This window comes from Platichthys flesus, chromosome 14, assembly GCF_949316205.1.
Source record: "Platichthys flesus chromosome 14, fPlaFle2.1, whole genome shotgun sequence".
Classification (NCBI taxonomy): domain Eukaryota; kingdom Metazoa; phylum Chordata; class Actinopteri; order Pleuronectiformes; family Pleuronectidae; genus Platichthys; species Platichthys flesus.
The window spans coordinates 17,150,038-17,172,422 of NC_084958.1; the positions used below are offsets into that span (position 1 = coordinate 17,150,038).

General features: G+C 40.4%; 1 protein-coding gene across 1 annotated transcript in view; it reads right to left on the minus strand.

Annotated features, from left to right (window-relative positions):
- Positions 1 to 212: 212 nt before the first annotated feature.
- The window catches only part of LOC133969029 (corticotropin-releasing factor receptor 2), a 33,505-nt gene continuing 11,332 nt past the window's right edge, over positions 213 to 22,385 (minus strand). Inside the window, exons 3-12 of the mRNA XM_062405341.1 lie at positions 12,972 to 13,057; positions 12,085 to 12,191; positions 11,183 to 11,300; positions 10,888 to 11,041; positions 7,578 to 7,638; positions 7,419 to 7,491; positions 6,896 to 6,981; positions 4,236 to 4,371; positions 3,535 to 3,576; positions 213 to 2,632 (exon numbers count right to left, since the gene is read on the minus strand). Of these exons, the coding sequence (XP_062261325.1) occupies positions 2,492 to 2,632; positions 3,535 to 3,576; positions 4,236 to 4,371; positions 6,896 to 6,981; positions 7,419 to 7,491; positions 7,578 to 7,638; positions 10,888 to 11,041; positions 11,183 to 11,300; positions 12,085 to 12,191; positions 12,972 to 13,057 (1,004 nt within the window). The 3' untranslated portion in view covers positions 213 to 2,491. The remainder of the gene's footprint in view (positions 2,633 to 3,534; positions 3,577 to 4,235; positions 4,372 to 6,895; positions 6,982 to 7,418; positions 7,492 to 7,577; positions 7,639 to 10,887; positions 11,042 to 11,182; positions 11,301 to 12,084; positions 12,192 to 12,971; positions 13,058 to 22,385) is intronic.

Below are 22,385 nucleotides of genomic sequence, written 5' to 3' on the forward strand. Positions count from 1 at the left end.
GATAGCAGGGATGGACGGCCAGTGATTCAGCTGAACAGATCTTATTATTGCAATCTGTGGCAAATGTCAAATAGCGCACGCAGCGTAACTGAGCAGACGTAATGCATCATATAGCGCGTCAACAGTGATCACCGCTGTTTACATGCTCCCCCCCCCCCCCCCCCCCTTCGCGGAAAAGATGAAAGACCTTTGACAGGAAAAAGCCAAAGAGCGAGAATGAGATTTTGATTTTAATTCAAATCAATGTATTTTTTTTTTCTTCCTTTCATGTGTGTATGTACAAATATATAGCAATAACACCATGATACATCATTGACAGAGACATTAACTTCCTGTTCACAAATAAAGAAATGCACTTCCTTTCGTTTTGTAAGGCAACATGGGTGGTTCGACGAAGAGTTCTCCATAAGATCAGCAGGTCAACTGTTCAGTTCCAAGTTTCCAAATCTGACATCACTCCCAATTGAATACATTGGATCATGTACAATAAACGATGTAGAAAAGAACATTAACAAGAAGTTGGTTTACAAAGTGCAGTGGCGACAATAGAAATATGTAGATGATAGAAACTCTGGATGTTGGTAAACGTGGTTTCGTCTCTTTGGTGAGTTTAAGTAAATGATCTTGTTCACTTGATTATGTAGAATTTCTTTCACAACTATTTTTGTATTCTTTTTTTTGTGTGTTGATGATGGCCATGGAGGGTTATAGTTGCATGAAACAAAATAAAATATACACATTAAAATCACACGATCAACATTTACCATCAGTATTGAGCAGCACGGTATGGTAAATAAAATGTACAAAATACAAATTTGAAAGGTACGTGGTAAAACAAAAACCTGACGACATCTGAATGTCCTGTACAACACCTTCAAATACATTTCCACAAATGTCACAGAAGTTCTGTGCTCTTTATTTCACTTTATTTCTTTTATCTAAACTCTGCAGAACTGTAGATCCAGCTGATATTAACACGTTTCACGTAAAAATATATAAATAATTAAATAAGAAACAAGTTAATAAATACAAAACAAACAGGAATGTCAATTGGGGGAATCTTCTTATGTACATTCTTGCCAAGAGTTGGATGCACGATTCGGTGAAAGTCTACGTGAACCTGCACCAGTTTCAGTCTCAGCAGCGGAAACAGTCAAACACAGAAACATCAGCATCAAGCTTCATTCATCAGGTGTTTTTGAATCACTGATAGAATATCCCCTCCGTCTTCTTGCAGGTTTGTTTGTGTGTCCCTGCACACATGGTCGTTCCCTGTCTGTTTGAGCAGCCTGCAGCAGATGTGAGAGTTGACATGTTGATCTGACCGGGTCAAATGTTTAGGGGAAGCAATCGGTGCTCACTTTATCAGGCTCCTCTCTGCGGCTTACAGCTGCGGCTCTGATTACGAGAAAGCTGCACGGATCTCATAGGGCTAAAGGATGTTTTAATCTGCTTCCGCCGTGCCCGCGCAATAAATCCATGCATGGCACATAACACACACAGTATACATTACATAAATTGCTTTAAACTAAATCTCATCTCTACTCGTCCGAAGGAGGGCTTTAATTTGGGGCTGTCCACCAACCACCATCATGGAGGGAATTCCAAAACAAAATAAAGGCAGAATCAAATATCTGGAGCAAGAGTTTAGCTTGTGGGTATCCATTTAAAGAATGTTTAAAACAACATGATATGAGATTTCCAATTCGACATTTAATGAAAGAACAAACTTGAAAGAGAGGCCTCCTCTGAGGAAACATTATAGAGGCTCCATTAAAATGGCTTCTTTGTATAAAATGATCCCACTGACCAAAGTGTACACTTGCTCAGATTGTGTTGAGGTGAACACCAATTCTTCACTTCACACTTTTCTTACACTGCAGAGAGCAGTGGCTCTTTCAAACCCTTCGCCCTTTATCCTCTATAGTTTTTTATCATTATATTTAATTCAGGTGATTCACCTCCTTCCCCAAAGCTTCTTCTCCGGCTGTCAGAAGCAGCTGTTGGTGCCGAGGAGCAGTTCATTCAAAGAGCATGTTTGCATTTTGATGTTCGTCACGCTAAATACAAATAGATGTTCTGGCAACGCTGTGAATGCATACTAGTCAAACTCAGTCCCTCAACGTAACAATGGACCCACGTGCCTGCAAGTGTGGAAAGTATCCTTCTGCAAATCCTGCAGGATTATCCGGCTCCTCTAATGACCACCAGGCAGTAAGATGATAACAAGGGACAGATGACACTTAAATCTAGTGAGTAACGAGGGGAAATGTACATGTCCACTTTGTTTTATGTGCAGTTTAAGTGTGATTTTTGATGCTATTCATTTTCCTCCACACACCAAGAAATGAAATATCCCGGGGCTCCAGTGACATTGGACACACTCCGGCTCACATCAGTCTGTTCTGTTAATCACTCCCTTGTGTTGATGAGTGAGTAAGTTCCCTCGGAGGCTGAGGAGGAGATTACAGGATGTGCTTGTCACCCCTGGTCACACGGCTGTGGTCTGTTTGATGCTGTGGAAGCTGATCCTGGTCGGAGACGTGGGGATGGACATGGCTCGTGCCACTCGCACTCGGAGAGCGTGGTTGTCCTGCCAACGGTGCCATCGCTTCCTTACCGCTGAACGCACCTGAAATGTCGAGGGTACAAAGTGGTGATTGTACGAAGGGCAATAACACAACTGTGAGGATTTAGAAAATTATGGCAAAAAATAGAAAATGCATATTTTTGTGAAACCTTGATGGAATAATGGGACGATAAGGAACTTTCAAGTAGACAATTAGATAAAAGTCTGAAAAAAATATTTTAATCGATTGAATATGAAGCTCATTACCAGGATCCATGTTTTCTTAGCATAACGACTGGAAGCTCTTAAAAACTCACAAACTACACAAATATGATATGAAATCTAGTTTAATTCATTTGTATATTGTTATTAAATTAAGAGAGAATTAGACTAGCAGGCATTTTGAAGCTACGCAAAAAAAGTCTTTTAATCTACATCAGCGGTGAGTCAAAAGAACCAAGAGGTCCTTTAGAAAGATAAAAATCCACACAGTCACTTTAGCCAATCGACAGTTTGAACTTGCTTTACATAATTGTAAGAGAGTACTGAATCCAATTCGACCCAGCTCCTCATCCAATGAACACCCTCTCCACCCATTGGTTTCAATTAGTAGGGGGCTGGGAGAGAGCTTCTCTCACAATTACCAATAAAATCTTCTGACGGCTGTAATGATTCTCAGTCCAGCCATTTACTATTGTTTTAAATTGATTCAAATGACTCATGCTCAATAAAGTTTTTTGTAGGAAGTTCAACAAGGTGCTCAAACTTTCGTTAATGGAGCATAAAGGATTTAACTCTTCTTCTTCTTTCACTTTCTTATCCAATCATTTGAATTTGAAAAATTGTAACTACAGGAGGTTAATTAGAAAGAAAAACCCGGCGAAACTAATCACATACAGCTCATTTGTGATGTTATTAAGATCGTATATCAAGAAACACATTTCACAGTGTGGTGAAAAACTCACCTCTCCGTTTAGAAAGCAGTAGAACACAGACACGAAGAACCCCTGCAGAACAGGACACATTACAGTCAGTGGTCGAATGCAGCTTTGTGTAATGGCATCGTAATTAGGTCGAGGAGGATTCACGGTAAATGATCTGCAATCATACAGTGATTTTCTAGTCTGTCGGCTACAGAAAGAGATTTCAAATGTATTTCTCAACAACCCGTTCACACGCGTTCATTCACACGGCCTGAGGAGCAGTTAGGGGCTGCGGCGTCTTGCTCAAGGACACTTGGACACACTCAGCACTGGACGACTCTACATCCTTTGAGCCACGTGAGGAAATAGATTCATGCAATAGATGGCGACTATAGAGAAACTTCTTGAAATCCCCTTTCTCCTCTTTCCTCCCACTCGGTCTTAGATTAAAGCAGAGAAGATAGAACGATTTTTAACAGCACAGGGAGCAGGGATCATGCCCACGTGGCCCCGGTTAATCCTGACGGCTGAGAGCTCTGAACAGGAGGCAGGAGGGTTGGTTCTGTGTAAGCAGAGCCTGGATGCTCGTTCGCATCATCTTCCCACAAGTAGGTTCAGGGCCTGAAATGTCATCCTGAAAGAAGTGATACAACTAGGCGATAAGATGAAATCAGTATGACCTTGTGTGTGTGTGCAAGGTTTTCTGGGCCAGCGTCACTTTGTACCATTATCCCCATCCTCACCTGAAACGACTGTAGAAAGGAGTTGAAATAGATGAAAACGATCTGTGAGATGTCGTCCTCCCCCGGATTCACAAAGAACAGCATGTAGGTGATGCCCAGCAGAGGAAGCAGGACCAGTGTTGCTTTCACGGCTTTTCTGTGAAGACAAGGATACAGCTGCATCTATAAAAATGACTAATGTGAGAGTGTGGAGTTTTTAGAAAAAGGCATGATCCTGCGTCAAGAGTCAGTAGGAAACACACACCCACCACCAGCGCTGTGATTCTCTTCTAGTTTGCAATGTGGGAAGCACTTTCTATTTAAGATCCACATGTAACTGTTGGCTTCATAAATACAAAATGAAATCATTTACTCAGGCTGTGGAGGGGACAACTGGTCAAAATGTGTAGAAATTCCCTGAAGACAGACTCGAGATATGTTCGAGAGACCAAAAACCTGGTTTTGTGAGGTCCCAGTGACCTCGACCTTTGACCTAGCATATATTTATCAGTTCATCCTTGAGTTCAACTGAACGCTTGAACCAAATTGGAAAGGTTTCTTTGGAGATGTCCATGAGAGAAGTGTTCACGAGGCAAAACATCAAATGATTTGTAAGAATCTAATTAATTTATCCTCCAGTCCAACAGAAATGGGACGAACAATCAAAGTGGAAACATATACAGCCCCCATGCAGCCAAACACTATTTCTTCCTAACAGACCCACATGTTGTAGTCAAAAATGTTAACTAGACACAAATTGTTGGATTCAATGGATTTTGGCTCGATTAGCAGCAGGTTGAAGTGTCCATTGAAGGATTGTTATCAGAATGAAGAGCTGATTAAAGAAGCAGTGACATGCTGAAGGAGGATAAACACAAACCAAAGGGATTTTTCATAACCTGCAAACTCAAGTTGTTCTGTAAAACTAAGTTTTTTTTCCCACATGATTTGACTTTTGAATTAAAAAATGTCAGAGAATCCCATCTTCCTTTCGCTATTTCACTCCCTGGCAAAACCAACAGAGTTTTTTGAAGGAGCCACGATGCTTCAGTTTGAGGTAAACAGTTTATGGTCCAATCCTCCACTCACTTCATTAAATCTGCTTCGCTGACATCAGCGTATCTGTCACAACAAACATGAATGCAGCTCCAGCCTGGTGAGCCTGAGGTGAAGCAGCCTGAGCAGTAACAGTAAACACACCATAATCCCCAAATAATCCCTAAAGGAGACAAACACAGTTGACGCAGCAAAAAAAAATAAAATCAAACACACAACTTAAGCGGTCAGAAGAACAACCTGACAACATGAAATGGGACTCGACTCTCTCGCAACATATCTCTGCCTATTAGTCACTCGTCAAGTCCTGTCAGACACATGAGAGCTTTTCCCGCCTCTCACTCTTCTCACCTCGACCTAAGTAAAGTGGCGTCTCGCAGTGTGACTAACTTCAGCTCAATTTGTTTGTCTAGACTTAATTTTGTGGTCAAAAATGCTCTTTAGTTTCTGCCTCTGGCTCTTAGCGAGATAAATGAAACACAATACATTTAATGTCACTTTTGAGTTTCAACTCACAAGCACTTTCTGTGACATTGGGAGTGTTTTGGGGAGACAAAAGGAATCTACGGCTGAAAAAACGTATGTGTCAAACCAGATTTTGACCAATAATCGTCTTGAATTGCACATTTTTGAGTGAAACACAGGGTTTCTCAAAAGAGTTCCTGTTTTCCTATGTGGAGTTTGCATGTTCCCCACATGACTGCGTGGGTTTGCTCCAGCCTCCTCCAAATGGAGACAAAAACTATTTTCTACTCGTCTAAAATCCCCACAAACACCCGCTAACATCTGGCTTTTATCTTAAATGGATTCAATCGACGTTCACTCAATGTTATTGGCTCTGATCGGTAGTGAAGGAAACATGACATCCGGGCGAAAGCACTTATTTGGCCAGAGAGCGAGGTGAGAGAGCGGCTCGGTGCTCAATGCGTAACTAACATCTTTCATGATGCAACGGGCGGAAAGAGAACCTAAAAGGAAAACTCTACTGGCCATGGACAAAGGAGTCAATCGCCATATTTTACCAAGTCTAACTTCTTTTTTAAAAACCTGCATACACAAAATATACATAATTATGGTGTAAAAGAGTTATAAGTTGTCTGTAGGTGTCAAAGGTTGTTTGTCTGTGTGTGTCGGCCATGAAATAGGCTGGTGACCTGATAGACCCCCTCTCCTGCCAAATGTCAGCCTGGGCTGCAGCTAACCCCAGTACCCTCAAAGTATAGTATAAGCTCGGTAGATAACATATGGATGGATGAATGAAACACATCAAAATATATTCTATGGTGTTACCGTGATATACTGTTAATCTACCCACAATAACTGCAATTACAGCCAATATGTAGCAAAGAAAAAAGCCGTAAAATCTATAATAGATCTCTAGTATTGACGTGTGCCGCAGTCATTTGATTTTCTTGTTATTAATATCAGATCTTTTGATCCTCAAATATCCGAGATTTATTTGAAATTAAGTCAGAATTTGAAGTAATTGTAAAAAAGGTTTATTAGTCTGTTTTCTAAACTGGTGGCTTTGATGCTACAAAGGCATTTCTTTACTGCACGTTGCAAACCTAAAGAAAAACAATAATCTTCTAAACTGTGCAGGTTCACGTGCAGGACCAACTCACCTGTATTGTATCGTCTCAGACGTAGTGGAAGCTCGTAGTTTGGTCATGAGAATTCTCACTATGTTGAAGAGGAAAACAAAATTTATCTGGGGAGAAAAAGATACAATAAACAGACTTTATAAAACAAATAAAGGAAATGAAATAAGCAGTGTTTCTTGATTGAATGTTGATGAGGAGAAGAAGGGAGTGCAAGTCAAAGACTAGCATAGAAGGGGTCACTGCACTCCGACATGCTCCATTAGTGATCACATTAGTTTGAATACAATCTGTAATGTTCAGGTTTCATAAGTGTGAAGCTGCTTTAAAGATTAATTCCACTTTTCAATGATCTGGTTGCAGGATAGAAATTACTTCCATTATAAAACCATTTCCATCTCAGGCTACATTTTCTTTTCCATCAGTTCATTCCTACAAACACTAATGAAGGGGATGTTTGTGTTGTGTTTTACGAATGAATGGCTCCATAAATAATGCAGAAATAACGGAGTGATACAGGGAAATGGCTTCCTGCTTTGTTACTTACCAGAAGAACCAGAATAACTGGTCCCTGATAAATATAATCCATATATTTCCCAGGTTCTTTACCAAACCAACATCTGTCAACAGGAGAGGAAAGAATCATTAAAGCATCTGATTAAGGACACTTCAGGAAAACGTCCGGGGAACTTATTTGAATACATACTGTTCGTTTTCGTAGTACAACTTTCCGATGGCCCAGGCTACTATTATTGGAAAGGGAATACCTGTAAAGTGAAGAAGATTAATGTAAGCCAGGAGCAACATTTAATTAGTGTCACAGTGCATTACAGACACAACTATTAATCCTCTGCCTGACTTGTACAAACTATCAGTCTGATAAATAGGCCTGATTGAGATCCATTGATCATTCCCTCTGCAATCGGTTTAAATGTTGGACAACGCCTTAACAAATGACAAAAGAAACAGCTCCTAATGAAACTAATACATTTATTTGTTGAATAATATATTAACCCACAAGGAAAAACAATTAGTCAAATAACAAGAAACACCTTTAGGCCGCTGAACACAGCAAATAGCTTTTTTGCTCTAGAACACTTGCAACAATTGGACTCTCGTTTGCAGTATTATGGCTTTTGTCTGCACCTTCAGAGTTTACATTAATTCTATCAACTGTTGCTGATTCGTTGGCAGCGCGCTCAGATGCAAGTTAAACAGGCATAGTGCTTTTGGAATGAGTGGCTGCTTCACCCCAGAGCACTCAGGACGACAGTTCAAGGAAAAACCTTTCAAACAAGCCGCCGCTGCTTGACTTTGCACCTCTCCAGCGTGCTGACAAGCTAATTGAGCTAAACATCTTCCAGCCAGAGCATACAAGTCAGAGAGGGAGGCCGAGAGCTGCGTGGTCAGATACGTCCACGCTTTGTGTCCAAAGGGATTCTGCCAAAAAGGTGAAACACTCAGGGAAAAGACCTTTAATGGAGAAGAAAGAATACAGGTCCAACTCGTTCTGCCCACAGATAACATCTGGCCTCTCGTAGGAGATTCAGTCTGACTGCACTTTACTAATGAATTCTAGTAAACGCTCTCAAAACAAGAACAAATCAAATCTCCTTACTGGCTTGTGGTTCCCTGAAGGCAGCAGCTATTCAAATATGGAGTAATATGATTTTTATTGATGATTCTAAATATTTATTTGCATATATTTATATGTCCGTAAGTGTAGTATATGCCTTTTATCTACTGTACCCGTTTCATTTTCTTATTGTATTCGACATATTGCATTTTAAACAACATTATAATATCATGTTATCATATTATACAATTATAATATTCTTTTATCTAATTTTTTCCTGACGTATGAATACCCCCATGGCAACCGTAACATTCTATCTTTTGTTACAGATGAATTACAATATTACTTTCACAGATTAGTGACAGTGTCATTGAGTAGATGATGGGCATTAATCACGGACAATTAGAATACTATTTTTCAAGGAACCGTGTTCATTAAAAATACACTGAACAGGTTATGAAGTGCAGAGGAGGTAATACCACCCTGATAAAAGTTAGTTACATTTAAGTAATATGTTATTCAATGAAGATTAATATATCTGACATATCCTTCTTGTTATTTCTATTCATAACCATGTCATCCAACTGTCATTACTGATGGTACGTGATCCGTGATCTATTCATGTTTCATTCTCTTGTTCATAATGCTCCGCTGAGTCATTTAAGTAAAGTCTCTGTATCAGAGAGACAAGGAATCATGGTTCCATGGGCAAGTTTCTGCCTCAACATCAAATATTCTAATACTGGTTTTTGACACTCTCCAATTTAACACTGAGCCTTCTCAGAGCGCTCAGTGTTAACGTGGTGTTTTGACGTGGTCATGACAGGACATCTGCTTCAGGAAAATCACTGGTCAAGTCAAGCACCAAATAAAAAGATTGTTCCCCCTCGTCAGTGCTGATCCCCTCCATCTCACCCGCTGACCAGCCGCCAATCAGGAGCTTTCACTCTGAGCGGGGCAGAAGGGTCGGATAAGACTATGGTCCAGTTGTTTTACAAACAAGTTTTCCTTTTTAAGAACTCAGCAAAAAAGTACAGGCTGGAACAAATATAAAAAACTAATTAAATGTAAGATTTGACATATTTTTTAGTATCAAATATAAATGTTGGAATCTCTGTGAGTCTGTCTCCTGCTGTCTGGCTTTTCTTCAACTTGTTTGACAAACACTCAACGGATTGATTTCAAATATTGAAGGAGGACCCAAGAGAGTTGCAGTGTGTGAATTCTAATAAAATGAAGTGGAGATTAATCTAACTACTTTCTGTGAAGACTTTCCTTAACCTTCCTCACTTGAGAATGTGTAGAGCAACAGTTTTTTTTAATCTGTGAAATAAAATGTAATTTAGAAAATGTAATGTGTTTTTGCCATATCTACCATAGCATCGATGATTATTAATAATATAACAGTGGCGACAGGGAAATTAGATGAGTACTCGATTCTCTTAAGATTTCTCATTATCGTATTAATGAGGGGAAAAAAATCTTGTTTTGACTGCAGTGCAATCATGTGGCGAAATATACGTAGGGTCCATCATTAATAAAAAATATGAAGAATGAGCAGAATTTGATGAAATCTTGAGATTTGGTTTTGTGAACGTGTCGGATATTTAATTGTCTCAATGCTCCTCCTCAGCCTCCTCGCTGTGAACTGCTTTTCGGAGACGTTGCCATTTGCGCTGTCACAGAAGCTGCTGACGAGAGAAGCTCCAACTGAGATCAGGACTCAAACCCATGTGACGCTGTGTTCGCACGGTCAAAGTATGTTTTCTAATTTCAGCGTTTATTTAACACGACAATTTAGTTGTTTCAGTGTATACGGAACAAATCAACACCATCATGCATTGACGCCAGCTTCATGCAACTTCATGTCCTCTCCGAACCTGCATTTGTTGTTGGACTTTCTCTTCGTAGGAACTATATCTTTTACCTCTGTTGGGTTTTGTTTCGTCATTTAGTTCAGATAGCTCAACACGTGATGGTAGCTAGCTGCAGGTCAGTGGCCTGTATTAGTGGTTCATAAAATTCACGGCTTCTCCGCCTCTGATAGCTATTGTTTTTTATCGGGCAATAAAAAAAATCAGCCTTTATGGCAGCTAATCACCTGATACAGACATAAAGAGGAAAGAAGCGGCTGTGCTTTGACATCAAAATGCAGAAGAGAGATTCGATTATTTCTAATAAAATGTCTATTCTGCTGCAAACTATTACCAACAAGTATTGCGGTTGGTCTTCTGAGATTCACCCGCCGAATGGAAAATCCACTCAGAATCGGCTCTTGTTGGGTGCTCATGTCGGACCCTGTCTGTAATATCAAAATAACCGACCCATCTTTGAATGGACCTCATCGTGAGACTGTATTATCTCTTGTTCCCAGGGTGGTCATTAACTCTCAGCCGGAGTGTCGGTGAGAGCGATGCACCGTCAGCGTGTACATACTCACACCAGCCGATGAAGAGGAAGACCCACTTCCTGAGCTTATCGGTCGAATAAGTCATTACGATGGCTGTGTGGAGGTAACATCCTTCAACAAACATCCAAAAAAAGTTGGTCACCACAAAGTAGTTGTATATTGTCGTTATCAACCGACACCAAGGCTGAAAGAGAGAAACAGAAGGACAAGATGCAAAGTCTTTAAACAGAAACGGACACTTTTCCTCATGTGATTCTATGAAGACATTAATAACTTTCTGCACTCTTTAGTGATAATGAATTAAATGGGACACGTGTGCCTTTACCTCGTTGCTCTCATGAATATTGTGATCTATCAACTGAAGCAGAAACCACATAACATTCCTCAGGATGAAGGTGGTGATCAAATTCCAGTGGATGATGTTTCGAAGACATCGAATGCTCCTGAGCCACGAGACAAACGGAAGAGATGTTAGATTATCATGATTTCATATATCACACTGAGTGCTGTTCATGTTTTTAAGATACAAGAAGAAGGCTTGTTTTATTGCTTATGCTGCTATTTGCACATATAAAAATCTTGTCAATATGTCACAGACCAAATAGTACCATCCAATGTTGTTGGTTGATGGACGTGAGCGGCACCAATGATAAATAGGGAAATGAACAACCCTTTCTGAAAAACCGTCGTAACAATTGTTTTGTATTTCTGAGTTGCCTCACGACCGGGAGGCTGGAGGTTCCTCCCCTCTGCTCTAATGGGTTATTTTTTAATTTTGCAGGCTTTAAAGAGAGTTATAGTTTGGACAATGTTAAAAAATCTTTTCCCAGTATTTATATCCTGAGGCAAATAAACATCCTCAGTTGAAAAATAACGTAGCTATTGATTCTGCCATGAAATCTTAAGAGACTTAATTATGGAACAAAATAGTGACTACTTCGGTCTAAAATCCAAAGAAATCAATATTAGCTTTCAGAAGCCCACATGGACCAAACCTATTGAACAGCACAGCTGTGGCCATTTGATACTTGGTATATGTCAGTGTGAGTTAGTGTGTGTATCTGTGTGTGTGAGTGAATGTGATTAGAAGTGTTACACATTATGCTTTTTCTAAACCTCAGCTGAGCCACACTGCAGACATATATTCATTTGACATAAGCAAGTTAATGATAAGCAGTGCAAGGCTTCTGCAGGACACAGTTAGAGATGCACTATTTCTGTACTCGCCTTAAGCACAAGAAGAGAATGAAGGCCACGACTAGAGCTCCCACGGAGATACAGTGGCCAAGGTAGTTGATGATCAGCGCCACTTTATAATGCATCGGATACTTCCTCTGGAAAGATGAGATTGGAGTCACTTATTTGATGCACAGACAGATAACAGGACAAACAAAAAGAGCTGAGTAACATGGACACATAGAAAGAGCCAGAGTAATGGCTTCAGTATCGACCTGTCCAGGCTGCACTGTGCAAATAATACATGTTATTCATGTTGCACTTTTAGGATGAGTGTATTTCTAAAGAAAATGAAGAAGAAATTCAAATCAAAAGCCATTAAAACCCCCTTTGTATTTATATTTATCAATCATATTGTAATAAATAAAAATTAATGAATGAATACAAAATAAAATTATAAGATAAAACACAAAATAGAATCTCAAATGTTTTAAATATCTACTATACAATTATATAAAAGCTCATATAAATACAGAAAAATCTCCAGAATCATAATAAATGGCACAGACACACTTCAGATGTCTCGGCTTAAAAAATGATGTGAGCCAAATAGAGGGAGACCCAGAACCACACAATAATCAGGAGACATGATGTGAGCTAATCAGGCCAAACTCTAAACAATGCATCAGTGTTACACTGAAGTACCCTCAGGCTCGGCTAACAGGGACACAAGCCAGACTGTGCGTCCTGTACAGTGTTTGTTAAGTCATCTGGAAACAAACTTTTTAAGTGTTTCAAAACACAATCCAGTCAGAGACGATTGGTTGTCTCTGTTTGTCCCATTAGTGTCGACTGTGACAGCGTCTCTCGGGGGTGATTGGCAGATTGTGCAGAGAATAAAGCAGAGAGCAGAATTGCTCCTGTGTCGCCACACTCACCTTCTCCTCCAAAATAGGCTCACAATTGGAGTAATTGCTCTTCAACGCCCACGTCCCATTATCCATGCACTCCCTGTAAGCACTCCCTGCAAGAAAGTGAATCAAACTGTAATCATGGCAGCATTGCAAACACTTTTAGCATTGAACAATACTTGTTGAAATGTATCAATGGACACTTTCACCGATTTGTTTGTCTGCAGACAGCAAACCCCTCGGTGCTGGTGCCAAACCTGTTTGTTGTGGCAAGGTTAGAGAGGCGTTTGCCAAGAGGGGGGGGCGCTACTCAACATCCTTCCAATTTCCTCAGAGCTCAGTTCAAAGTTGAGCACCACTATCCGTCTGACTCTTACACAGAACACCACTTTAGCAGTACAACAGTTAATTTGGTGTGGGGGAGAGCAAATCCTCTTACTCTGTCAGTTTATTTGCATATCTCTTTAGAAGCCCCGCTTTCCATAATCAACTTCCTAACGTTTCATTTGGCTTTTCCTCACGGTGCATTGACTGGGCGCTTTATCTCAGCAGCCCTGAGAAACCGGAGAAAGATTTGGGGCAGACACAGAGCGGCAATAAATCTATTTTCTATTAGAACCTGCCACTCACAGGGATCATTTAAACCACTCTGCTGCCAGGATACACATCATGTATGTGGTTTTATTATTGTGCAGGAAAACTCTTGTTGATTAGGCTCCTGTCAGATTAGTTTCTTCAAAGCTCACATTAAAAATAACAAACCCAAATTCATCTTTTATATTTTATTCTAACCAAACAATAATTTTCACAGGTCGAGGGCTCTGATGTGAATAACTCAGTTCCAAATGGTGAGATGTCGGATCACTGTCGCCTCAGTGGATGTGATTTGTTAACCCCAACATTATTTGATAAGGATGCTTTTTACCTTGTATCTAATGATCCAACCTCTTGTGAGTAAATGAATTATAATATACATGAACAGATAGATGTGTTTAGAACTTATACAAGTCAAATGATTAACTATTCATATTGGTATCAGCCTCCAAAAAATCCATATCAGTCAGCCTCTAACAAACATCCTTTTCCCGCGATCCAACCCTTTCTTCTGATCTGCCCTGATATTGAATGTGATTTATTTTGTCCATCATTCAACAATTTGTTCAACAGTTAGAGTAATCATCAAAAGACAAAGGGAGAACACATGTCCTCCAAGGCAGAGGTAGCCCACAAGATGTGTCGAAAAGGAAAACACACTGATGTTGTCCCATTGTAGATTTAGACAAATCTCACATGGAGCGTCATCTTCAAATTCCCCCGTCCTGATGGGAAGATTCTTGTAAACCACAGTGAGGAAACCACCTCAGAAACAATGACCTAAAGGCCACAGCATCCTTTGCGTTTGAATTAATGTCACACAATGTGACATTTGTGTTAAAAGAATGTGTGGCAGCTAGAAGAAGAAGTAGCAACACAAACAGAACCTTTGCCAACGAGCTCACATTAGCCTTTTCATTTGACTTCAGGTATTTATTTGGTAACGATTTGTGATGTGTTAAAGAGGGAAAAACCCAGTTCTCTGCCATTTGATTTAGAGCTAAGTAGCCCAGAACAGAGTGGTAAATCACAGGGAGTCAAACCACTCCAGCTCTTGAATGAGTGGTTTCCCCACGAGATGCAGTAAAACAGTCAGTTTCGATACGCTCCGAAAACACACAGCGCTCGGAGTTTGACTGTTGTTGTTCAGCGAAGGGACTGAGTGGTATGAACATTAACTCACAAATAAACTAAAGAAGTAATGACTTTTCAAAGCTCTTTCTGCTGTTGTATCGGGCTCCTCTCACAATACTGGATCTATAATGGAAATAAGACCATTACAATACAACACACACTACCACTGATTCAAGTAATCTTTTACACAATAATGGGTTGAAAGGGAGTCGTGTGTTCTTGCTCTATTCACACTGTTATGACGTTAAAAGCCATTGATATTCATAGCCTCTTGGGTTGCCAGGTTTTGGATAAAGACTGGATTGTCAAGTGTTGCATTGATGTGGCTCTTCAGGGAAACCCTGCAATTTGACCTTTTGACCTTTGGATTTCTGGCTTTATGAATAATGTATTAACATTCGTATCTGCAGGCTTGACGGTTTTACAGAAAGACTTAACATCAGCAGTAATTAATGTGCTACTACAAAAAAAACAGAGGGTAAATATCAGGCAAAATTGATTTTTATTAACCTGGTGACCTCCAGTTAAAATGATCCTTATACAAAAATGGGAACTTCAATTATCTCCCTATGTTTCTATGCCTCCACCAGCCAACGCTGATGGAAGCCTTCCAGTTTTCTCTCTCTAGTTTGACCAATCAAGTTTGAGTCAGCCTCGCTATCCTGAAATGCAACTTTTAAATGAATGTGCACTGATATGGATATATTGCACAGGGAAGGGAAGACGCAGACTGGGCCTGTATATCTGCCGTCTACACCGGAAACTCCAGATTAACATGGATTGCCCACCGGAAATTAATTTGTCGTCAGACAGTGAGATTGCCTCCTGAGTATTGCGAGTATTATGAATTAATCTGAGCAGATAATCATAATAAGAAGCCATTTTATATCATTCAAACTGTTTTGGGGGAAATCAAACTGAGAGTCAGCACGACAGCATCTACAGGATATCGGTGTCACGTCAAATCAACAGCAACTGAAATTCCTCCAGTCAGGTTAGTTTGCAGCATCTCTCAACCCAGCAAGTCAGGAACCCAGTGTTCTCTGCCAGTACGAGGCTCAAGGCTTCAAGCAACCCACTAATTTGCAACACAGCTATATTTGCAAGAAAACCATGACAACTATGATAAACTGAGATAATGAGATAATATCAAAGCAGCAGCACAAGGTGTTATTCTGATAAAAGTCTCGCCCTCCAGGAAAAAATCACGCTGGGTTTGTGAACCAAGTGGCGATGGTGCAGAAATAGAGGAAGGGGAGCAGGTTGTGAGGTCTGTCCCTGTAAGCGATTCCACTGAGGCAGGACTAATTCAAGGCACTGGTGCAGGAAGAGCATATTTCCCTCTAACCATCTGTGCATTACGCATGATAAAGCGATTCTCTAAACTTTTTTCTCTCCCTTATGGTTGCGTTAAAGTCAATCTGTTAAAATAAAAATCCCTTAATGAATCTGTCGAGTTTGGGAACGGGAGAGGGTGTTGATAGCGCTGTGAGCAACCCGACACTGACGACACTCGGCTGGTGTGAAGGCGGAGGGAAGAAACGGAGCGATATCCAACTGGCGTACACTCCGCAGCCGCGGTGCCACCTCCTCCACCGGCCACCCTGCCAACTTCTCTGCTTTTCTTGGACGCATGCAGGCAAACACCAAAGGATTGTTCGAGGATCAAAAGACTGGAAGCATGTTTGTTGATGTAAATGAGGAGAAAGCGATGCTGAAAAGTTATGTAACGTGGATGTGTGTGTGTCCTGGTTCAATCAGGGGGTGTAGAAAAAAACACAAATTCAATTATTAATTGTGAAAGGAATTAGAAATTCACATTCCCAATTATTCTGAAAGACTAAACCAAACAGTATGAGACTCCTATGCCGCCGAGCTTGACCTGTTTCTTCGAGCCGATGGTTGCTGTGCGCCGAACCGTGGCCTCTACAACAATGCCACAGGAATATTACAGTACAGCATTTTTCACTTAAAGCTTGTGTAAGCCTGCCTGCCTTTCTCTGGTGTTTCAGCCGGGCATCTGTCTCTCCAGGCCTGTGTTGCTTTTGTCCGACAGGAGATTGTTTTTTCTGATCGACTGAGCTCCGACTAAGGATGTGACACGAGTGCTGCTGCCCCCCCCCCCAAATTAGTCAGATGTTCCAGTTGTTGTGAAACAGACACTAAATCTGGGGCCTTCTGTTTGGATGAGTTGAGAGAGACAATAAAATCGAAACAGCTCATGCGAGTTGGACACCTGAGCCCGTTTGAGCGGCGTTTCCTTAAAGCCACATGGAATTCAATTTGAGCATCTGACGGAGGAAAGTAGGCCATTCCATAACAGCATGGGAATCTCTAATCATTTCAGTTTGACATTTCATTTAGGTGGCGGGAACTGGAGCAATTAGCAGTTAATCATGCAGACATTAGGTGAGGACGAGAGCTTTCGTGTCCTCGCCTCACAGATTTAGATTATCAGCCATAATATTGTAACTTACTAATGTAGAATTCACCACAATCTATATGAGACAGGGAAACAATGTCATTTGCTCCAATAGAAGCCAATGAACTACACCAACCACAATCCTAAGGTGTAGTAACAACATCTCTGATTGGTGAAGCTTGATTTTGACCCTGGAAATGTTTACCACAACCACGAAAAATCACGTTGTCAACAACCAGCTCTGATTGGACAGTTCAGCGTTACTACACAAGGTGACTGTACTCTACGATATATAAAACCTGGAAGACCTCAACAACAAGGTCAAATTTGAGAAGAGGCAAGGTGGAACTCGTTAAAAAGGTTATGTATGTGATGTAGTATAATGTACATTTTATGTACGCGTCTGTTTTCTAATTTTGCTTCGAATCAGGTTTTTGTAATGGTCAGAATTCACCTGCTGGCTGGTCGCCCTGGCTCAAGCTTAAAATATTTTTTTCAATGATTTTATGAAACGTCAATAGAGAAAACAAAGGATTCTTGGGTTACTGCAGAGAACTTATGGTCTAGTTGTGCATAAGAACTGTAGCTGAGTCTCACAATCCATTTTACTGATGACTGAAACATAAGTAGTGCTTCAAAGGAATGATTCTCCTGAATATTCAACTGGGGGGAGCTTGTTGTCCTGAAGGAAGCACCAGGCCACAAATGGTCTTCATGACAACAGGCATCACGTCGAAGGCCCTGAGACTCGGAGACTCGCCTGTCATGCTTCAGGGACCGGCTGCATCCAGCCACAGACGGGTGATGCCACATAGCCTGAGTCTCTATGAAGAAATGCTAATAAAATAGCGATACACACATATGATCCAGATAACATCCGATTTGACATTACATTACATTACATTACATGACATTAATGTGATTGAATTCAAGAAGATTGAATGAGCAAAAGAATACAAGGAGCCAGGTAGGATGAAGTGTGTTGTGTTGGAGCCAGGTAGGATGAAGTGTGTTGTGTTGCAGTTTCTGAAAAGCAATATATGGATTGAGGACATTGATTTAAACAGACACAACAGAGAAGTGCCTCGGTGCAGAGTTCAGGCACTACGACGTCTGATGACCTCCTGGAACGTGGCATCTCGTCTTGACCCGAGGTTTAGGTTGTACTATGTTGAGGAATCAAGCTTTTTCTGAGCGGGAGGTCTTTCCGTTGGCACACAGGATTATCCAGATAAGAGCATCCGATGCAGCACAAAGCACAGAACCTGAGGGGCCGTCCAGAACAGGAAGAAAACTTCAGGTAGCCTTTTCAGAGTTTCCACTGCGTCAAACAAGGAAGAACCCACTCAATTTTGGAGCAGATCCAGATAAAGACTCTCTGAGCCCCAATCCAATTAAGTCTCACCTTCATAACTGCACAGTAAAAAAACAGAGGAAAGATATTTCTACCAGATAGAGGGGACTACAGACAATTCAGATTCCACTATGCTCTTCTCCACCACTGTGCGAGCTGAAACAATGAATCTTTGTCGTTTGTCTGGAAATTTTTGGCTTCATGTTTGTTCTTTTCTAATTGTCATGATGGTTCATATAATTTGTCAAGCTGGCTTCTCATCTCCAAGTCTCTTGCTTTTTCTTTTTTGTGCGTCACAGACCGCCCCTGCCCTTTTGGTCTTAGATGCAAAAAGTGTCCTTTTCAAAAGGGCAAAACTTATTTTTCCCTTATTTCCTCACATGTTTCTTCAATTTATCCCTGCTGAAGAGAATACCCTCAGAGATATTTGGAAAAAACAAGCACCACACACGTTTGACACGTTTGACAGATTTCTGCAGAATTAGATGACACATGAAAGCAGGAAGAACTCAAACTGGTCTTTATCTGAAGAGAAGCTTAAACACGGCCTCCCGTTTCCAATAATGATATATTCATGTCGCCGATGACCTGTGATTCACATCACAAAATGTTAGTCTCAAGTGGATCTAACCAGTCAACACTAACTCGCCGTTTCTAAGGCCTTGATTGACCCAAGTGTGATCAAACACAACATGGCAGCTGAACCACTTTACAAAAACTGCACTGTCCTTGTCACATTTACTCAGTTCTCCATTTAGTCAGAGGTGCTGATCCTTTTCAAAGGAAAACACAGTCCCCGGCTTTCGGGTATTATCAGTGCACATTACCAAAAACGACTGGACCACCTGAGATACCTCTCTGGGAGGTTTATTCTGAGGAGGCACTAAAACCCAGATCACAATTCACGAAGGCACATCACAAGGTGTTTGAACTCATCTCAGCAGTTGATGGCAACATGACTCTAAAACTTGCAGCTGTTACATTTTCAGCAACACAGTGTGAATTCGGCTCCTGGCTCCAGTAACTGATTATTGCTTTAAATATGTGAAACATTATCTACTAATCCGACCTCACCCAATTAAAAAAGGGATTTCAACAACTTCTCTGGAATATTCTCAAATATATTTTGTATTGATTAAAATATCACAAACAGATAATATTGAGAACCAGTGCACCATGTTATTTATGCAACTAGAAAAATACAATTATATTCATACAGTTTCTCCTGAGGAAGAGCAACTATACAGCCATTTCAGCAAGAAAAGTGTTTTTCTGCTTTTGGGTTATAAGGTTTCAACAATATATAAATGCTTTACTTTCTTTTCAAACATCAGGCTCTGTCTGTCCAGTCATTAACAAACTGACCAAGCAGAAGAAGAAAAGCTGCTAGAAGAAGGGGGCAGCTAACAGCTCAATCAAAAACACATCCTTCTCTGACTGTTTCAGGTGTTTGAAAAGACGTATGACAACTAGAAGTCCACGAGACTGACCAGCAGGTCATTAATCTCTGTGTATTGAACAAGAGTGAACTGTGAGATCAATCAGAATAGCCTAAATGCCTTATGAAATAGCGATCCAAGGGAGATCAGAAATTCCCTTTCCTCTCATTCAAGATTACTGGGTCACTCCACAATCTTTGCAAAGAGGGTCATAAAGGTAATGACTGATGACTTTTTTTCAGGGTCAAAGATGACATGCAATGACGGTTGTATCTGTAGCATTTCAATCGCGGTTTTAAAGAAGTAATCACATGAGATTTGTGATTTATTCAGTTTTGTGTTGTGCAGAAATGCAGCCTCACTGTCTGTCGGCTCTTTAGTCTTTTTAAACTCTTTTGACCTTTACATTTTTTATCCCAAAATGCCAGGATTCATTGAACTTCTGACCAAATTGCGATCTCTCAGAAAGCATGAATGTACATTTGATCTTATTTCTTCCTGGAGGATGTGTGATTAATGACACTCTTACTTCTTGTGAATGGGTTAAAAGATGTTCCATAAATGTTTACCACAAGGCCGCAGATGAGTTTGCTTATAACTACGTGGTTGCATCATGGGGGCCTCGCGTATCCTACGCGTCCTCAGAAATGAACGCCACGTGTTTGCAATATACATGTGAACTGTAGGGGCAGTATTTACAGAACGCAAATCTGGACATTCTAAACAGTCCTGTGGTGCACCCTCTAGTGGAATACTCCAGTATCACATGTGGTACACGCATAGTTCACAACAAGTACGTTAATGGTTACACAAATTTGTCTGGTTGTCTTTTATTACATGTGGCTCTATCTGTATCTTGAGTAAAAGATCAATAAAAGTAATATAAAAATATTTTGTTGCTCCTGTGGATTCACACACTGAAGGAAAGGAGGTGTTATATTTTCTGAAGGACTCAGATTAAACCACCTGTCAGTGCGACTGCCAGTGACCTGATCAGGGAGTGCCGCCGCTCCACTGGGCTGCAGAAGCTATTTCCAGAGGCTGAACCGAGACGGAACAACCTTCTGGAAAAAACTTGCCACTTCACAAAAAATAGTCACATTGGAAGACACCTTGGAGGAGCCTCAGGCTGAACCGCTCTGTGAGATTTCTGTGACCTCTCTGCGGAAGATGTATTTTATATCCATTAAAGAGTCTTTCATGAGGGTGAAGGATTATTTCCCCAGAGCAGGGAGGGAGGGAGAAGCTATGATTGGCAGCCTCATTACACCCTCGATGGTTCATTGAATTGAATAAATGAACTAATGTTTCGGAGCTAAATCTATGTACGTGACATATGTTTTAATGCTTTACTAGCTTATGCCCCATGGCGAGGTTGTTTAGGCATCAGTGATGTTAACGACTCAAATATCTGCTCTGGTAATTCATTAATGAACATGGTATTTATCTGTTCTTTTATTCATGCGCTCATTAGAGCAACATATCTAATTGGGTGATTATTTTTTCAATAAGAAGAGAATTCTAAGTGAAAAGAAAGCGGGATTTCTCAGATGAACCCGAGGGAAGAAGCCGGTTCCGTTTGGATTGCAGCCGCTCAGCTGCTGCACGTACCGGCTGCACATACTGCAAGTGCTTTAATATATACATTTACACATTTATAATATTTACATGTGTGTTTATTTCATAGCATATGATCAATTTTAAACCTATTTTGCATTCATATTTTATAACATGATTGTTAAAGCTTTGTAATACCACAAATTGTATAAACATATTTCATCTATTAATCATTTTAGTGATTCCCTGTTTTATTGTAGCTTCTGAAGGTTGTAGTGAAGAGTTAGTAAGTAGTTATAGGTTTATATGTTTATCACATCTTGTAATAAAAAAAACTTGAGAAAATAATATGGCTAATTGAGAACCTTTACCAGTTAATTTTTGCATATGTTTTGTTCTCTTTAGACCCCTCAGTAGATCCCCCTTCTGCATATTATCAATTTTAAAGTGTTTTTGTAAGTGCTAAGAATAAACAGGCTCAACATATATTTTAAATATTTATAAATATTGACATTTCAGAAGCTGGAACCTGAGAGTTCGGGGATTTTCTGTTTTAAAAAGTGACTTGATTAGTGTTATTTGTCTTTTTATTAGTAAATATCATTTAGATGGTTGATCAAATACTTTTAGTAGCTTCACTGCCTACAGTCTGTTTTAGAAGCATTGCACCATGAATTGCAATGAGCATGTGTTTGTGCCTCCTCTCGTTTTGCAGGTAACAACAAACCTCTTAAAAAGCTTTGTGCCTTGCGCTTTGACCACTGATGCAGATACACCAACAGAGCCCGAGGAGGAGCTGCTGGGTAATCTTCCACCCGCAGCTGTGTCTCCTCTCCTGTTTGTCTATAAGGAATCCCACTAATGGATGGAGAAACGCCGTCTGTCTGTCTGTCCTTCGATTCCCTCATCAGCCACTCGTCCGATCGACTTTGGAAATGGCT